Source organism: Odontesthes bonariensis, chromosome 15 (genome assembly GCF_027942865.1).
Source record: "Odontesthes bonariensis isolate fOdoBon6 chromosome 15, fOdoBon6.hap1, whole genome shotgun sequence".
Classification (NCBI taxonomy): Eukaryota; Metazoa; Chordata; class Actinopteri; order Atheriniformes; family Atherinopsidae; genus Odontesthes; species Odontesthes bonariensis.
The window spans coordinates 24,741,504-24,757,633 of record NC_134520.1 but is presented as its reverse complement, the minus strand read 5'-3'; the positions used below and the strand labels follow the sequence as shown (position 1 = coordinate 24,757,633).

At 41.1% G+C, this 16,130-nt stretch overlaps 1 protein-coding gene across 2 annotated transcripts; it reads right to left on the bottom strand.

The window, feature by feature from the left end:
• Positions 1-20: 20 nt before the first annotated feature.
• ctdspl3 (CTD (carboxy-terminal domain, RNA polymerase II, polypeptide A) small phosphatase like 3) lies at positions 21-9,696 on the bottom strand. Of its 2 annotated transcripts, none has more exons than XM_075485647.1 (11): positions 9,445-9,696; positions 5,864-5,978; positions 5,598-5,738; positions 4,811-4,925; positions 4,393-4,504; positions 3,087-3,173; positions 2,669-2,731; positions 2,408-2,487; positions 2,189-2,315; positions 1,465-1,560; positions 21-447 (listed from the first exon to the last, which is right to left on the bottom strand). In XM_075485647.1, exons 1-11 carry the CDS (start codon positions 9,571-9,573, stop codon positions 382-384), a joined length of 1,131 nt encoding a protein of 376 aa, XP_075341762.1. In that variant the 5' UTR covers positions 9,574-9,696; the 3' UTR covers positions 21-381. The 2 variants fall into 2 exon arrangements, with proteins under 2 accessions (XP_075341762.1, XP_075341763.1); XM_075485648.1 differs by lacking the exon at positions 9,445-9,696 and adding an exon at positions 9,165-9,259.
• Positions 9,697-16,130: the final 6,434 nt, after the last annotated feature.

Genomic DNA, 16,130 nt, shown 5'->3' with positions numbered 1-16,130 from the left:
TCTGGATAACAGACAACAGAGCTGTATCAGGGTAAATTTATTGCATTAAAAAAAAAAAGCATTTCTATAATATAATATAATATACACACATAACAGCTGTTGATTAGCAGTATAATCAATAAATAGAAAATTATGACTATAAACAAGACAGTTTGTGTTCTGTTTTGTAAATATATACACAGATTAGAAGTTTATTGCTTGTGGAATCGCTCAGCAGCAAGTTTCGAATGTGCCGTCATTTGAAGTCGTCGTCGGGGAGGACAGAGGAGGGCGAGCAGGTCCAACACACACCAGCACGTTCGCCAAACCCGGCCCGATTCTGCTTTTTAACCAAAGCGAAATGAAAGCGAACTTGAGGCTGCCAAAGGGAGGAGAGTCCCGTCAGTCCTCCGACAGCAGCCTGTGGAAGTGATCCTTCCTCTTCTTCAGCACCTCCTGAAAATCCTCCTGAAAAAAAAAAAAAACACAGCGGGAGATATTTAGGCCCAACCTTGAAGCCGGGGGAGGAAGGACAGCGGGCAGATGCTGATGCAGATAACCAGATGTTCAGCTCACCCCTGAATGGGGCTGGAAAAACCCACAGGAGAACAGAAGTGTCTCTTCAGACAGCCGATCCACAAATTCAACGTGCTTATAGACGACAAAGCAGCTATTCACCCTCTTCATTTGGTCTCTCTTTCCAATTTCCATAGTTATTATCCCACATTACAAAATAACATCCTCAAATGTTGACAAAAATCCCAAGCATCCTAAATACTTCAACATGCAAAATCTAGACTGAGACCAAGAAAAACTGAAGACAGTAGATACGTTTCAGTTTCCTGTCAGATAAAAACATTAAAAGCAGTAAAAGCCATCACAAAAAATGTTGAAATAAAAAAATAAAAATGTTGTCCAGCTCACCGACTCGTGCCCATCAGGTGTTAATATTTAAAAATGGCCGTCTTAATAGCTAATCGTCACTTAAAGCAAAGAATATTTTGTCTTATCAACACTTTAATCAATATCAACATTACTGACTCCACAAAGATCTCCCATCCGAACCATAAACCTGCATTTACACACTCTGGCCACACGGCGGCAGCAGAAACAAGTAAAATCATTCACCCATCAAGCATTTATAAAACAACATTACCTTCAATTTAGAAAAGTTATTTGTGGGAACATGACTAATGAAAGCCTGATAGTTAGTCTTTAAGATCTGCTTTTGGTTTGTCACGTCCTGAGGGAAAGATCTGCAGCTGCTAAATGCTCGACCGTGTTCACCAGCGTCTTGTTAACTGCTTTGTTCTGCTGTTTGGAGCCGAGCGGGTACAACACAGCCATGGTTTAGATCTTTTTTTTTTTTTATGTGAAACAGCTGCTTGCTTTGGCAGAAATGACATGGAAACTGGGGCCAGCGCATGAAAACTGAAGTTAACAAGTTTACCACTGAGCTCAAATTAAATTGTTAAGCAGACTTACAGCTGTAGCCAGTTTCTCCATGTAGGGGATGAGCCTCTGCAGCTCTCTGTCCGCCGGCTCTCCGGACCAGCTCTTGATAGGTATTGTGTTCATCAGCTGCAAAACCAAAACAAACACGAATGAACCGTGTCTCTTTTCACTGTGCAACTGCAGGATAATCCCACAGGGAGCCAGTGTGGAAGGAGACAGCAAAGAAAATTAAGTTTACGTTGATAGATAACATGTGGGGCACGTTACAGTTCCTAGTTACTTCTCCCAAAAAGTTACAGAGTAAATAACAGAGTATAAAAGTATCAGAGAAAACACCCATTTTAGCATTTAGCTTACTGGAAAAGGTCTCTGCATGGCGGGACTATCCCTCCTCTCGCCGGTGTTTTGGCAGTGAGCGCTCTGAAGGAAACAGACCGCTGATATCAGCAGCATGTTCCCAACAACGTACCTGACTATCAGTCTGTTTAGTTCAGTCTGTGTCACGAGTTTTTGTGTCTCCTTTGCTAGCGGAGCTCACGTTAGCCGCACCAGAGTTTGGGCTGCAACGGTGGCGTTTTGGCCACTAGCTTCGTAGAAGCGTGCAAGCATGTAAAAGTGCTTCAATGAACTTAATTATGGTTTGTTACGGTGTGCCGAAGACAAAAAGTACTGAGAAACAACACAGAGCGGCCAATCACAGCAATGAAAATGACTAGATTAGAAACACTGACTTTAAAACTTCCACACAGCTTACATGGTAGGGATATGTGTGGGGTGCGTTGTCCAGAACCACAGTCTTTGCGAGGTCCCTCCCAAGAGTGCCGAGATCTTTAATGTAGTGTCCGAGGACGCATGCACAATCATCCTGGTACAAACGGTGTCTGCAAGGGAAGCCATCATGTCATTAATCACCTGATTAATCTTTACTGTCCTTAGTTTATGACAAACAGAAGCAACTCTCTGGGAGACGTACCGAAACAGTTTTCTCTGAGGGTCCAGGATTTCCAGGATCTTCTCTGCGTATTCTTTCTTTGCACACGTGTAAACAAAGAGCTGTGAAAGTGAAAAACACAGCTGCTGTTACAATGCAACGCCGGGGGACTGTAAACCATCTGAAAATCTCAACGAAATTTCCAAAAGAGGAAAAAAATTTAACCTGCAAGCGACACAAAGAATAAACCAAATGTGGACAAATTTACCTGAAGCCAACTCAACTTGTTTTAAACTCATTTACCTCATAGACTTTAGCCATGGCCTGCAGAAACTCCCTCACATGTGGCCGTAGGATCATGTACACCTGTTTCAGTGAGAGATAATTCAGCACAGGTTCTCAATTTCATCAGCTTAGTTTCTGCTCAATAAGCCAAAGCATTTTCAAAACAACCAATATACACACACATTATACTGAGGCCGTGTTGTAACTCATGTTATAGTCTCACTGAATAACAGCATCGATTCTCTTCAAACTTCACTGTCAAAGCGTCCATCATCTAAAGATGTGGCTCAACTTTAAGTTTTCTTAAACTGAGAAGTGACTGGTTTACATCTGTCATCAATTATAGATGGAGCATTTCAATATTTTCTGACTTTTAAAGAAAACAGACTACCAAGTGAAATGAACGGCAATATGGTGGATGGATGGTGGAGGTCACCTTGTACTGATGATCCTGGAAAGATGTGTAGAAGGTGTAATCTGCTTCTTCGATCACATTCAGAGAGCTGAACATCAGGGTTTCCTCCTGGGGAGACAAACAGGCCTCAGTCAGTTTTAATTTAAACACTCCTCGCTCATTATGGACGCGAAGTCTCAATTTTATTATGCAACTGAACTGGAGCACATAAATACGAGCCCCTAAACCCAGTCCCACAGAGCGATAGAGACACGGCCTCTGTTATCAGTCTCTGGATGAAGCAAACAGGATGCAGCAGGAACACTTCCAGACATCTGAAGTGTTCTTGGCTGGAAACGCACTCTGGAACGATCCAGCAAAGCGATGTTTCCTGTTAAGAGGAACTATAGATGAGAAGCTCCACAGATATGCTGCTGCCGATGCATCTGTGATCCACGGCACGGTTTTCAAAATGCGTCTTAAAGTAATCCGTCACAGTTTGATTCACACGAGGATCTCGGCTGCATTAACCAAGATCAGGGTGCCGCTCTCCTCACCAATCACGGCTATTAACCAAATCATCATCAAAGTGTCATGTGTGCTTTGCTGAACCGTGACCTTGTTTGGCTCTGCTGCGAGCACAATAGCTTTTAAACACAAGGACGCCTCTGGTCATGACCACGAATACACCGTTGTGTGTAATTCATGGTTATAAGACAAAGTGGAGGCATGGAGGTTGCACAACTGGAGCTCGAGAGGAGTAACATGCATCTGCTGGAATGAACTAGAAGTGAATCATATTTGAGAAGTCTTCCATTATTAAACAATCATAATAACCGGCACACTTCTTTTTTAATGTCTCCGACTCGTTGCTCACACATTAAAACTACAGTGAAAGGTGAACCGTTGCTGATTTGAGGTCAATATGACGACCAACAAACAGCTTCCCTGAACAAATCAAACATACGTGTCTGTAAGTTGAAAACAAATGTCTGAAGGTACAAGTCGGTTTTACAAGTACAAAACTTTATCTCACTGCTAACTAATCACGGAGAGAGAAGGATAAGGTCGGTTAAATGAGAATTAGTTCATTTATTTGTGGTCAGCTTTCAGCGCCACTGTTATCTCTTTGTTACTGTAAATTTCAATAAAAGCAAAACAAGTAAAATGCAACTTGTGGAATTGAAATAACAAATCAAAAGTTGTTGAATTTTAAAAAACACAGTTGCTGTTCAAATGAGTTGCCAGCCTTGTGTGCATATGCAGCTGATGCAGATATTGATATTCACGGGTCTGAACTGCCGTATAGATGTACGGTGAGCAGGACACCGCAGAGGATTAAACCCACCAGGTCGACCACCAGCGTGCCCTCTGGAGTGCTCCTCGTCTTGGGGGGAATATCTCTGATACGCGGCTGGGAATGCTGGGATTGTGATGGGATGTTCTTGATGAAGGTAAATCTGAAAGTTAAAACAGCCAGGAAACAGAGTCAAAGGAAAGTTATGTACGACATCAGATTTATGAGACTGTAAAGAGAGATCTTTTTGAATCAGTTATCGTTGAGTTTGGTCGCCTGATGAGACACCAAAAGATTTAACTAAACATTTCATTTTCATTTGACTCAACCAATTTTAAAGTTATCAAATCCAAAAATGCGTATCAGCTACACAAAGTCCTGTCTGGTGCTACTGAGCTTGACTTTTCACTTTTTCACTTGACTTTAAATTTTGGAATCATAGAACAAGAATGGAAGAAAATCTTCTTACGGATCAAAGACGTCATCGTCCTCGTCTCCAGCCAGAAGGTCAATGGAGCCATAACCAAACACGCCTTGTTCTGGGCTCATTAACACACTGTTTTCTGTTCCAGGACACTTTAAATCTGGACAGAAAATAAAGACACACATAGACTGGATGACCAATAGTAATCTGAGGGATCAGGAATTTATGTGTGGAGACTGCAGGCTTCTCTTCTCACAGTGTCAAATAGATTTTTCTTCATTGCGATAAGTCTGCAGGACCAGTGGAAAGACTCAGTTAAAAATCCAGTGATGTTAGCAGTATTAGATGCATTAAAGTGTACAGAGTAATTAATGATAAAACAGCACCAAAGTGAGTTTTTAATAAAAAGAGCGTGCAGTCTTTAACCGATAAAAAAACAGTTGTAAGCTCACCACTTTATCTCCTACGAGAAGTTTCAGAACTCGTTTTGCTGCCAAATATGTAAAAAATATTCGATAAAACGCTGACTATGAAATATGAAAATATAGCACGTTTATTAACTGAATATTGTTATAAAAAGGGTTTGTTTTTTTAGATTTCTATGACCAAGTTTGGATGTGAACTCTTAACCATTATTATCACATTGTCGTTGGATTAATTGCTGATTTCAGCTGGGAGTGAAACTTGAAATTCAGTTTAAAGTGACACTATTGACTCATCCTGTGCAATTGGTCAACATGCCAGGGTAAGAAAGGAGCACAGCTTCCCTTATTAAGACAACAAAGCAGCAAAAAAGTTGTGTTCAGATGGCGGTAACTGCAGCTGCACTCACTTTCTTTACTGGGTGTGAGGAAACGCACAATGGGCGAGTAGATGTTTCTGGCTGTAGAGTTGCGAGGAGTAGTCATGTCGATATCTGGCAGGATGCGCTCATGGTGCATTATGGCCCTGAGTGGAGTCTTGAAGGCCAAATCTACAATCAGCCAGAAAACAAAACAAAGAAAACCAAAATGTTAGACTACATAAAGCTGCATCCATGGACGTGATGATCATCGTGACCTTTTTGTTGAGTGGATTCTCCTGCTTGTGCAGATATACCTGACTCTCTGTCGCCGACAGCAATGGCTCTCTTTCTTGCCCGGCCACGAGGCAGCGGCCGCCTCCTCATAGTGGGAACTTCCTCGTCAGAGTGGTTATCCAAGGCGTCTTCATCCTGTGCATGAAAGATCAAACAGAATGACAATTTTAAAACCGACTAGTATCGTCAGACCTGCTAATCTGATTGATGACATGTAAAACCAGGCCTCAGCATGACCCACAAATGTCTACACGTATATTCTTATTGTTTGTAACCGACGACACTGGGAGCAGGATTCAACTGAAAACCTCCAGCAACAAACAAAGTCGAGGCTAAAAGTCAACGTTGCACGCTGGGTGTAAAGAGCATGTAAGCTTGTGGTCTGATGACCTACTTTACTGAGACCATCTCTCTCTGTCTCACACACACACACACACACACACACACACACACACACACACACACACACACACACACACACACACACACACACACAACTGGGCTCTTTAATCCTGAACGGTTGCAGCAATCCTGCAGAAAATCTCACAACCACTGACTGGGATGACATCTAGCCATGACATCGCTTGGTGGCACATTTGTTGGCTGGAGACTAAAAGAATCACTAAAGGCGCTAGTGTTGTCGCAGCTGCTTTCTTTTAGGCAACCAATAATATAGCTGTAACCCTGGTAACCAGTAAAAACAGAAGCAACTTTTGTTCTTTCTGTGTGTCTAATTTAGAGCAGGACGCTGTGACCTGTCAGAAATACCAGATCAAAGAAAAGCCCAGTGTGGCCTTTTAAAAATGTCACACACAGAAAATAAGTCACACTCTGTGCTGCAGGTGACATCAGACAACAAAGACACAGTGAGGGGATGATTGTCTCTTTAAATGTTGTGCTTTTGGACTGTGAACAATCTCAGCAATCTCACTTAAAACTATACCTCGACACACCTGAGAAGGGTCCAGAGTCAGGCTCCTTCGAGCAGCTTTTAAACAAGACTGTGATTTTCAATGTACAGATGTTTCCACTCAATCGTTTCATACACCAACCACCCCCCCCCCCCACCCCACCCCCCCCCCCCCCCCCCCCCGCACCACAAATGTCGGACAAACTCATTCACATGTGAGTATGAGGACGAGTGTCCTTCCTTCGCTGCTCATGGTAAAAATAAACCATGTTTAACAAAACACATCTGGGCAAATAGACGTAAAGAGGTAAGCGTTACAGGGAACTGCTGAAATGGTTAAAGTGGAGATGTCACGATACAGACATCGTCTTTAACCCATTGACGCCGGTTGTTGCGTAGCGCAACATTGTTCATTTATCATTATTTTCAAGACGCATGCAGCATGTAATGCACAATAATTGGTTCAAATACACATGAGGTGGGTGTTTTCGATTAGCCTGTTCTGCAATAGTGCGTTTGTAGCTAATTTGACAGCTCGGCTACAATGGCTGCGGTTAACGAGACATACTGTGACAGCGATGGAAGTGATGTGGAGTTGGAAGGGAATGATCAACAGAATTTATTAGAGGAAGAGAGGCAGTCCGCTGGATTTCGCACCCGACGTCAACAAAAGTTTACTCGTACACCGGGGGTGAAGGTGCCAATATCTGAAGATGCAAGTCCTTTAGATGTGTTCTCGCATATTTTCACTGATGAAGTTTGGGATATGTTGGTGACACAGACAAACTTATATGCGGATCAGGCGCGCAGCCACACACCATCCAACTCGAAGTGGAGCCCCGTGTCAAAGCAGGAGATGAAATCTTTCATCGGTCTCTGCCTAACTTTTGGAATAATCAAACTACCAACTCGCCGGGATTACTGGAGGCAGAGCAAGTGGCTGTATCAGACAAATGTCGCCCGAGTGATGGCACGAGATCGTTTCGACATGATCTGGAGGTAATTATTTATTCTTGCGCTGCATTCTGACGACTTCTCATTCTTATTTTAGTGGCGTTGGCCTTATGTAAAAAAAAAAAAAAAAAAAAGAGAGCCCGGTGCTAATTACTGCAGTATGACAACTATGATGTTTTAGAAGTCATGTCACTGAAGTATACAGTATAACTGCACAATGCAAGATATATTGCAGGTTTTTTTTATTATCATTCATTATTATTGCTGATATTATTATTATGATTTAGTTATAGTATGGGAACAGTATAGTAATAGTAGTATAATAAATAGCAGCATTGGGTATTATCCTGAATCATAAAGCAAAACTACATGAACCAAATGTCCAACATTGATTTAAAAAAAAAAAAGTAATACAATCCAGCCAGCGAAAAAAATTTGAATTTTTCTTAGGTGTTTTCAATAAATTGTTTTTAGTTCAAAAAACCCTCAGGCATTGGGGACCTTTTCTAAAAACTGGCTTAGGCATTGAGCAGCCTTTTTTGTAGGTGCTTTAGGCGCCAATGGGTTAAGAAGCCAGAAAAATATGTCAAGGAGGGCAGCTTTATTGATATAAATTTACACTCAATTATTTCTACAAAAAGATCAAATTTTTGGATTTGCGATCTAATGCTCGACTGCATTCTCTGGGCATGTTAATCTGGAGTTAAATGCTCCATTTGGTATGTTTTGGGTCAGACGAATGTGCAGGCATATGTCTTAAAAGTCCAGTTTTAGTCGGACTAACACTATGATTAGTATTACTAGCCTCCTTACTGGGACTGCACAATGTATCATTTAAGCATAAACACTACAATGTATGCACGTGCAGAAGTCAAATGAACAAAATCTGTATCAACTTTTCCATATCAAAAATAGGTAATGCTTCAAATTTAATACCATTTTGTCCAATTTAATGCTGATCTTTGCTGTACATTAGCATCAAGTTGATTCAAGGAAAAGGAAGAACGACTTCAACTGAGGCTAAATTATTTTAAAATTACTGTCAGCAGCTCCTCTAATGGCTGAATTTACTTGTTTTCTGATACATATTAGATCTCAAAGGTGCGTTTAGACTTATTTTAGTGTCGTCAACACACTGAACCTGTAATGAAAATAACGTTTGTTGCAGCTTTGCCTGTAAATCAAGTATGCGCTGAAAACAAAACAGTTACACATTACAATTGTTGAGATTTCTCTCCACTTTGTCGTTGTTACAATGTAAAAACACGCCTCCCACTGAAACCTTCAAAATGACCGTGAAGCTGAATCAATAGCTTTCCAAAACATCAACACAAGCTAAACTTTACGACCTTCCCGAAAGAAAGCTTTGTAGCAACGATTCAACGTTATTAGTATTAGCTGGTCATAGCCTTCTCCGTGCGTTAAAAAGCGTATCAAGAAGTCTTTACAAAACTTACCTTAGAGGATATGAAGAGTTATTTAAATGTATCAGGAACACAAAGACACATATCGTCGCTGCTTCAACACAACAACAGCTAACGTTCGTTAGCAACAGTTTGCTGTCAAGGAACGATGAGGCTAGCTAGCTAACACACATCAGCTAACCAGCCGAGCGTTAGTAAAATCGAGCGATCACTATCACAGCTAGTATGTTATCTTGAAAGTCTTTGCTAGTACCACTGAGTTATTAGAGTCCATCTGCTTAATGGATATAGGTGGTAAATCGTTATACGATACCTTGGTTTGGAGCGGACTTTCGGCCACTGACATCGACAGGCGCGTTTGTCTTGGTGTCCCTTTATTGGACTGTCGACGGGTGTTCTTCGGCGTACAAGCCGTAATTGTTTTTTGAGACCTAAGCTTCATTTTTTCTCCCTCATATGGGACTTACGAACATCTAAACACAAACTCCCCTATTTTACCGAATCCCTCCTGGTCAGTTGCTTTGCCTTTCTTCACCCCCGCCCCAGCAGAATGCGTTTGGTTGCTTTAGCTCCACCCCGCACCGCTCAACCCCGCGTCTTCTCGAATCAATGAATGTATTTAAATTTGCTGGGGTGCGTTCGAGTCAGAGCAAGTTTTTTTTTTAGCGGGGCGGTGCTTCAGAACAGTTCAGCGTCAACACGAGACACATGTCACGTTAACCTGTGACGTTCCCGTGTGATCACGTGACAGGAGACGTCTGGGTCAACACAGAAACCTCGTTTTAAAGGCGCACACCTTTGTTTAATGAATTAAAAGCAGTTTTAGTTTGATTTGGCACATAATAAAAACAGAACTAGGCATAAAATACATGAAAAGTAACAAATAAAAAATACAGCTGCATTAAGAGATTTGTGAATAAATAAAAATGTGGGAAAATATGCTGGTTAAATTGGCTTCTTGACAGTAAATATACGTTGTGACCAAAAGCTGCCACTAAAGAATTACATTATCAACAAAATTTCAGATCGTTTGATCATTTTACAAAAATTACTACTGCTACCATTACTATTAATGCTAATAATGATTTTAATTTTCAGATCCTTCATGTAATCATGAAGATTTAATCAGGTGCCAACTCCCATTACTCTACATTTGACAGGAAGCTGGAACAGGACTGTCTTTCTTGAACCAGTCATGAGTCTGCCTGCGGAATTCAGCACCAGCTGTAGCCAGGACAAATCAAATCGTCTGATACTGAAGCACCTTCAGAAACAATAATTCAACCTTAAAGTGTCTTATTCTTCAGAGGAGTTGTATTTTAGACTTTGTCAAATGTTGGGTGTGAATCAAAGATGACTCCCTAAGAGTTAAGGTTGATTTGTTGCTATAAATGAAAAACCATCCACGTCACTTTCACATACTGGATCATTTGAAACCAGCCCAGACAGAGGTAAAATACTTTATTTAAAATGCAATTTGAATGTAGGAAAGGATACAAAGGATTTGTAAACTTCTTCTCACATCTAATATTTTGGAAACAAATCAATGAGATTGCTTTATAACTCCCTTCTTCTTGATCGTTGTGGATGCATTTAAAATCGATCATTCACGTGGTTTCGGACATCTGAACTCTTGACCCTCCAGTGAAGGGATCAGGTGGCTTGGTTACGCTGTGAGGGGCATTTTATTGCTTGTTCACTTAAAGGGATGGATCGCTGCAAATCAATACAAAATTCTTCTGAGTGGTCTTTTCATTGACCACTAAAAGATTTCCACTGTGATGGGAGTGGTCCTCTCCAAGATGACAATGCTCCCATTCACAGGTCATGAGGTCAGATCTCAACCCTACATCTGTGCATCTGTACAGTAGAGAGCAAAATGGGGGAAATGTACTCTCACCGTAGTCCTTTGGATCGGACTCAAGAATTTCACTGAATTGTTTGAACATCCAGCTAAAATGGTGTTACAGTAGTCCAGCTTATATGAGGTAAATGCATGGGCCAGTTTCTCAGCATCACTTTGGAAGAGGATGCTTCTGATAATGTTTAATGTTTCATAAAAGAAAGAAAGCAACTCAAGAGACTTGTTTAATATGCAGGTTAAAATACAAATCCTGGTCAAAAATGACTTCCAAGGTTTGTTACAGTAGAACTGGAGGACAACATAATGCCATCCGGAGTGAATATATGTGGTTTAAAAGTGAATCGCTAAGGTTTTTAGGACCAAGAACAATGACTGTCCGTTTTGTAGGGGTTCAAAAGTTGACAGTTACAGGTCATCTGGGCTTTTTGGTCTCCAAATAATCATGGAGCTTGATTAGTTTAATCAGGCTGCATAGATAAATAGAGCTGGCTGTAAGCTCAGCATGTTTCCTGATGACAAAGGAAGCATATATGGAGTGAACAGAGACTGAGACAGAGTCTGGCACCCTGTGAAATAATGGACTCCTGACAGAGTTTATAATGCACAAACTGAAACCTGTGGGATAAATATGACTTGAAAACCAGTCCAGTTCAAGTCTTTGTAAAAGATATTGTGGTCAGAGGTGTCAAATGCAGTACTGAGGTCCAATGGGACCAGTACAGAGACAAGACTACTGTCAGAGACCACGAGGAGATCATTAGTAACTTTAACTAATGAAGTTGATGCCAAGATACTTTGAAACTGTTCAGGTTAGATGTGTTGGTCCAAGACCAATCTAAAACACGTTGCTTACTCCTTTATTCTGCCACCCATCTGTACGTGCTGCTGGACGCACACTAATAAGATAAACATCGGATAAGATTGTAGATGAGTGAACATTTGGCTACAAAAGGCTGTCACACAGGACAATAAATAACCTCCAAAGCTTTGTTGACATTTAAGAAAGGTGATATTTTATTTATTTTCAGATTCAAAAAAAATTATTCACACAAACAAATATTGAGTAAATCGGCAAGAATTCCTCTTCACCCCTCAGAAAAACAGAAAACAAAGAAAAAAAAAAAACAACAGTTGCATTGCCCGCTGCCACTTCACGGTTGCCGTGGTTACCGGGAAACATCCCATTCATCAAGAATGTAATCATTTAAAGAAAAGGGAGGAAAAAGCACACATGAAGAGAGCAGACAGAAAAACTCGAAAACAGACCTGCCGTACTAACAGTGGTACAAGAAGCAGTACTTGTTGTCGTACTAGTAGTAGTTAGCTGTTGAACTGGGGGTTCCCTGGTGTTGGTGCTCAAATATACTGAACAGCAGAAGTGTCACAAACGTGTAACGGACAAGAGGGAGCCATCACGGTGTTCGAAATTAACCTAGAAATCAGAGTGAGACGATGTTTTGTTCGCATCCAGCAGAGTTAATAACAGAGAACAGTGTTGATTTTTAATCTGGAACTGTGAAGTTAATTTCGGACCCCGGCGCCCGTCCTTGCTCCCTCCTCCCGCTGAACAGTAACCTGAGTCCTCACTGGGTTAAATGCATCAAACTGGAGGTAGAGGTAGATTTTCCTGAGAAGTTGTAAGACACAAGAGACACGCCTTGTTTCTGTTCTGAAGATAGTGACAAGACACCTGAAGCTCCTCACACACACACACACACACACACACACACACACGTACATCACAGGCTTCCCTAAAATAATCACATTTCTTTTTTTTTTTATCGTCATCATCATCACCGTCGCTGTATTCATAAATCTGCTCTAGAAGTAATCTCGGTGTGCGCCTGAGTTGCTAAAGCATGTCAAAAAGAAAGCAAAGAAATAGCAAAAACAACCAATATAAACACGATATAATCCATAGCCCTACGAAGCAATATTTCAGAAATAATCTATTTAATGAATTTTAGTAATACAGGTTAATTCATACAATTGTCACAGCAGAAGGCATCTTGTTATTTTCTCATCATCGTTTTCCCTGCCCACAGTCCACCTGATGGAGGTCAAGTCAGTGATGAAGTCCAGTCAAAAAGGCCTGAACGCACATGCACCTCAACCCGTAAATGCTCCAGCTGAACGTCCATGTCAGCGGCATGTGGGAGCAGGAGCCGGAGTTAACTCTCCGTGCAAGATGCTCCGGACCAAGCAGGATCTCTACAAGTTATTTTATCTACAGCTCTGGTGGGATGAAAAGCAGCAGTATTTCAAGGGTTAATGATGTCCCTACGTTATAAATAGTTGACAGAGAGCGCACAAGCCGATCACAAGAGACTGAGGATTTGTGCGGATATTTATTGGTCTAGAAATTTACTTCAAAGACAAACAAAATGCACTTGCTAAGTCGTAGTTTTAGTCTGTACAACAGCATCAAACAAGCAGACTTGAGAAAGCAATCTAAGCTTTTAAACTGCATAACCACACAACAAAGATTTAACCCTGACAACAGAAGAAAGCCAAAGTCTTGTGCGAGCATCGACTCATGTAAGGATGAAAACCACCTGCAGGCTCAGTGAGAAGAACCGCTCACAGACAGACGCAGCACTCTGAAAGAAATAACAGCCTGAACCAAAACTCTGAATAAGTCCAGGTTTCACACAAGATGCTACATTGTTAGACTGGTCATTTTCACTGCTACACTGTTATCAGAAATCAGCAACTTCTGATGTGGAGGCTCCTGGCAGAATGACAGGATGGCTGGTTATTAACCAATACACTGACTTTCATACATCCTTCTTAATCAAGTCTTGAAATTCCTTCAAAAGGTGCTGACTCTGTAAGACAGCGAGTCTGGTTTCAGGAGTTTTAGTGTTTCTTGATCATCTGGATGCTGATTCAGAGGCTTTTACACCCCAACAGGCATAAAACCCTTTAAACACTGGGAGGATACGAGGATAAATTAAAATGATATATTTTCATTGAGGTAAATATAATATTTCAAGGCGTCCAACTCTTCTCCGTTTCCATTTAGGAAAACCTAACCGATTGTGCATCATAACAAAACATACCACTGAGGGGCGCTCTTACCAAAGAGCTGAGCCTTGAAGTGAGTCCCTCACCACTTGCATAACTAAAATGGTTATTGATTAAAGGTGAGAGTCACATTTAAGCTGATATCTGATTGTCTGTGGTTATCACAATCTCTTTCATAGTCCTTGTGAACCTGCATCAGCATCGTTTTGATGAGGTTTTCCTGCAGAGAAACAGCCTACAGCAGGATTCTCTGTTGTGGCGGAGGAGAAGCAATTTGCCAAAGCTTTAGTCCTTGAGGTAGAAACGGGGCTTGGTTGTGGTTGAAGGGATGTCGAGAGTGTTAAGAGGTATACAGTGTTGCCTTAATGTCTCCTGATTGTCGCTACCACGCAATTAAAAACATTCCAACCTTCCCTGAAAATGCTGCCATGCACACAGAGAGAAGAGCTGCAGTACCTCCACTGTTCAAATGCAAATATCTCACAGAAGCAGTCAATAGATATACAATAAACATGGATCGACTGAATGGGGGCAGGTGCTTGAATGTTGCCTTGGGGGCCAAGAGGTCAGAGGGTCAAATCTAAAAAAGGAAATGTTGATCCTTTAGATCTGGATTGATTGAATTTACTTTTCTCCAGCCGCCCTCCCCCCACAAACCTATGCATTCAGCTGCAGTGTGCCTCTATTTGATTGTCAGTCATTACCAGCAACTGTGACACCTGCAACTCAGAGAGGAAAAACACTGTGAGCCATCCGACTGACATACAAAAACATCGCTCTCCATCAGGATGCATGTGAGGCGCTTACACAAAGAACATGCCAGATTCAAAGACATTTTCCTTTTTCCTGGTATACCATTGTGTAGAAAAAAAACAGGATGTTTCACACCTCCATTTCCAAATAAACTATCATTAAATGTTTAAGGAAAAAAAAATAAAAAATCAAACAGCCTGGAAATACACCAGGACAAAAAATATAAAGAGAACTCTGGCAAGAAAGTTTTAGCTAAAGCAAATGTACCCGCCTCTGTTTCCTAGGCTGGAAAAGTCTTTCTCAGTGCTACAAAGTCTTGAGGATTGAGCGTCTCTCATCATATACATAATGCAAGTGCTAAATATCAAAATATAATAGAAAGAAAATGGAACCCCACATGAAGCAGTGAGCAGAGTAGCAGACTTTCCATCTCTTTGGCCTTGGAGTTCACTGATATGCATGTGCTCATGCTAATAAGCTACCTTTAAATCACATATCCAGAATATATTACATCTAATGTTAATTTAAAACACATGCGTATTTGCTTAGAGGTAAAACTTAGGAGAAGAAAAGCAGTATATATAATTTTTACATGTTGCGTTTCCCTAAAAGTTCATTCAATTGGTAAAACAATTTACAATTTAACAGTAGCACACAAATGTTTCTACTGGTTAAATGTAAAGATGCCTTCATCGTCTGCTGTTCAAATGTCAAAATCTTACATTTTTCCAATTATATGTTCTTCAAAGAACCGTGTTCGAGATTAGAGTTCATACAATATTTTAAAATGTTTCTCTTTTATGTGGCAGTTCAATCCTCTGAGCTCTTTTACTATTTTACTTTGCTTAAAAAATAGCATTCTGATGACAGTATGCCCCTTTACTGAGTATGGAGAGCACTTTTCAAAAGTGACCAGTGTTTTTGTAGCAGCTGGTGGTGATTTCACACTGAGAAGCGAGCCCAGAATCAAAGCCACGACAGCCATCTGGTGATATTTGACAGGAACAGTAAAAACTGATTAGACGGAGGTACTGCGCGCTCTCTGGTCATCTCATGCTGTGTTAAGGCCTCAAAACAGAACCCACGGACAAGGCCTGATTTACTTCCTATCGTGAGTAGGAACGAGGCTGCTTGGCATGGCTGTGGGGTCGGGGAGGAGGGGGAGGGGGGGGAGTAACAATCTTTAACAGCCAGTCCAGAGAGGTAACACAGGTTAAAGTTCAAAAAGCTGAATGATTGATCTGCTTCAAAATGCAGAGACGCAACTACTTATGAAGTGACATGGTGCCTCCTCCGTCATAAATCAAACTGAGAGTTGCACAAACACTTTGACACAAGAAACACACAGCCACAGA

What these genes read in the sequence shown, in the direction of transcription:
- ctdspl3 (XM_075485647.1), bottom strand. Translation starts at nt 9,573, where the DNA reads ATGAAGCTTAGGTCTCAAAAAACAATTACGGCTTGTACGCCGAAGAAC. An exon ending in TGTCGGCGACAGAGAGTCAG is followed by an intron (nt 5,739 to 5,863) that starts GTATATCTGCAC and finishes GGCTGATTGTAG; the next exon opens with ATTTGGCCTTCAAGACTCCA. An exon ending in TCCAGGATCATCAGTACAAG is followed by an intron (nt 2,732 to 3,086) that starts GTGACCTCCACC and finishes TCACTGAAACAG; the next exon opens with GTGTACATGATCCTACGGCC.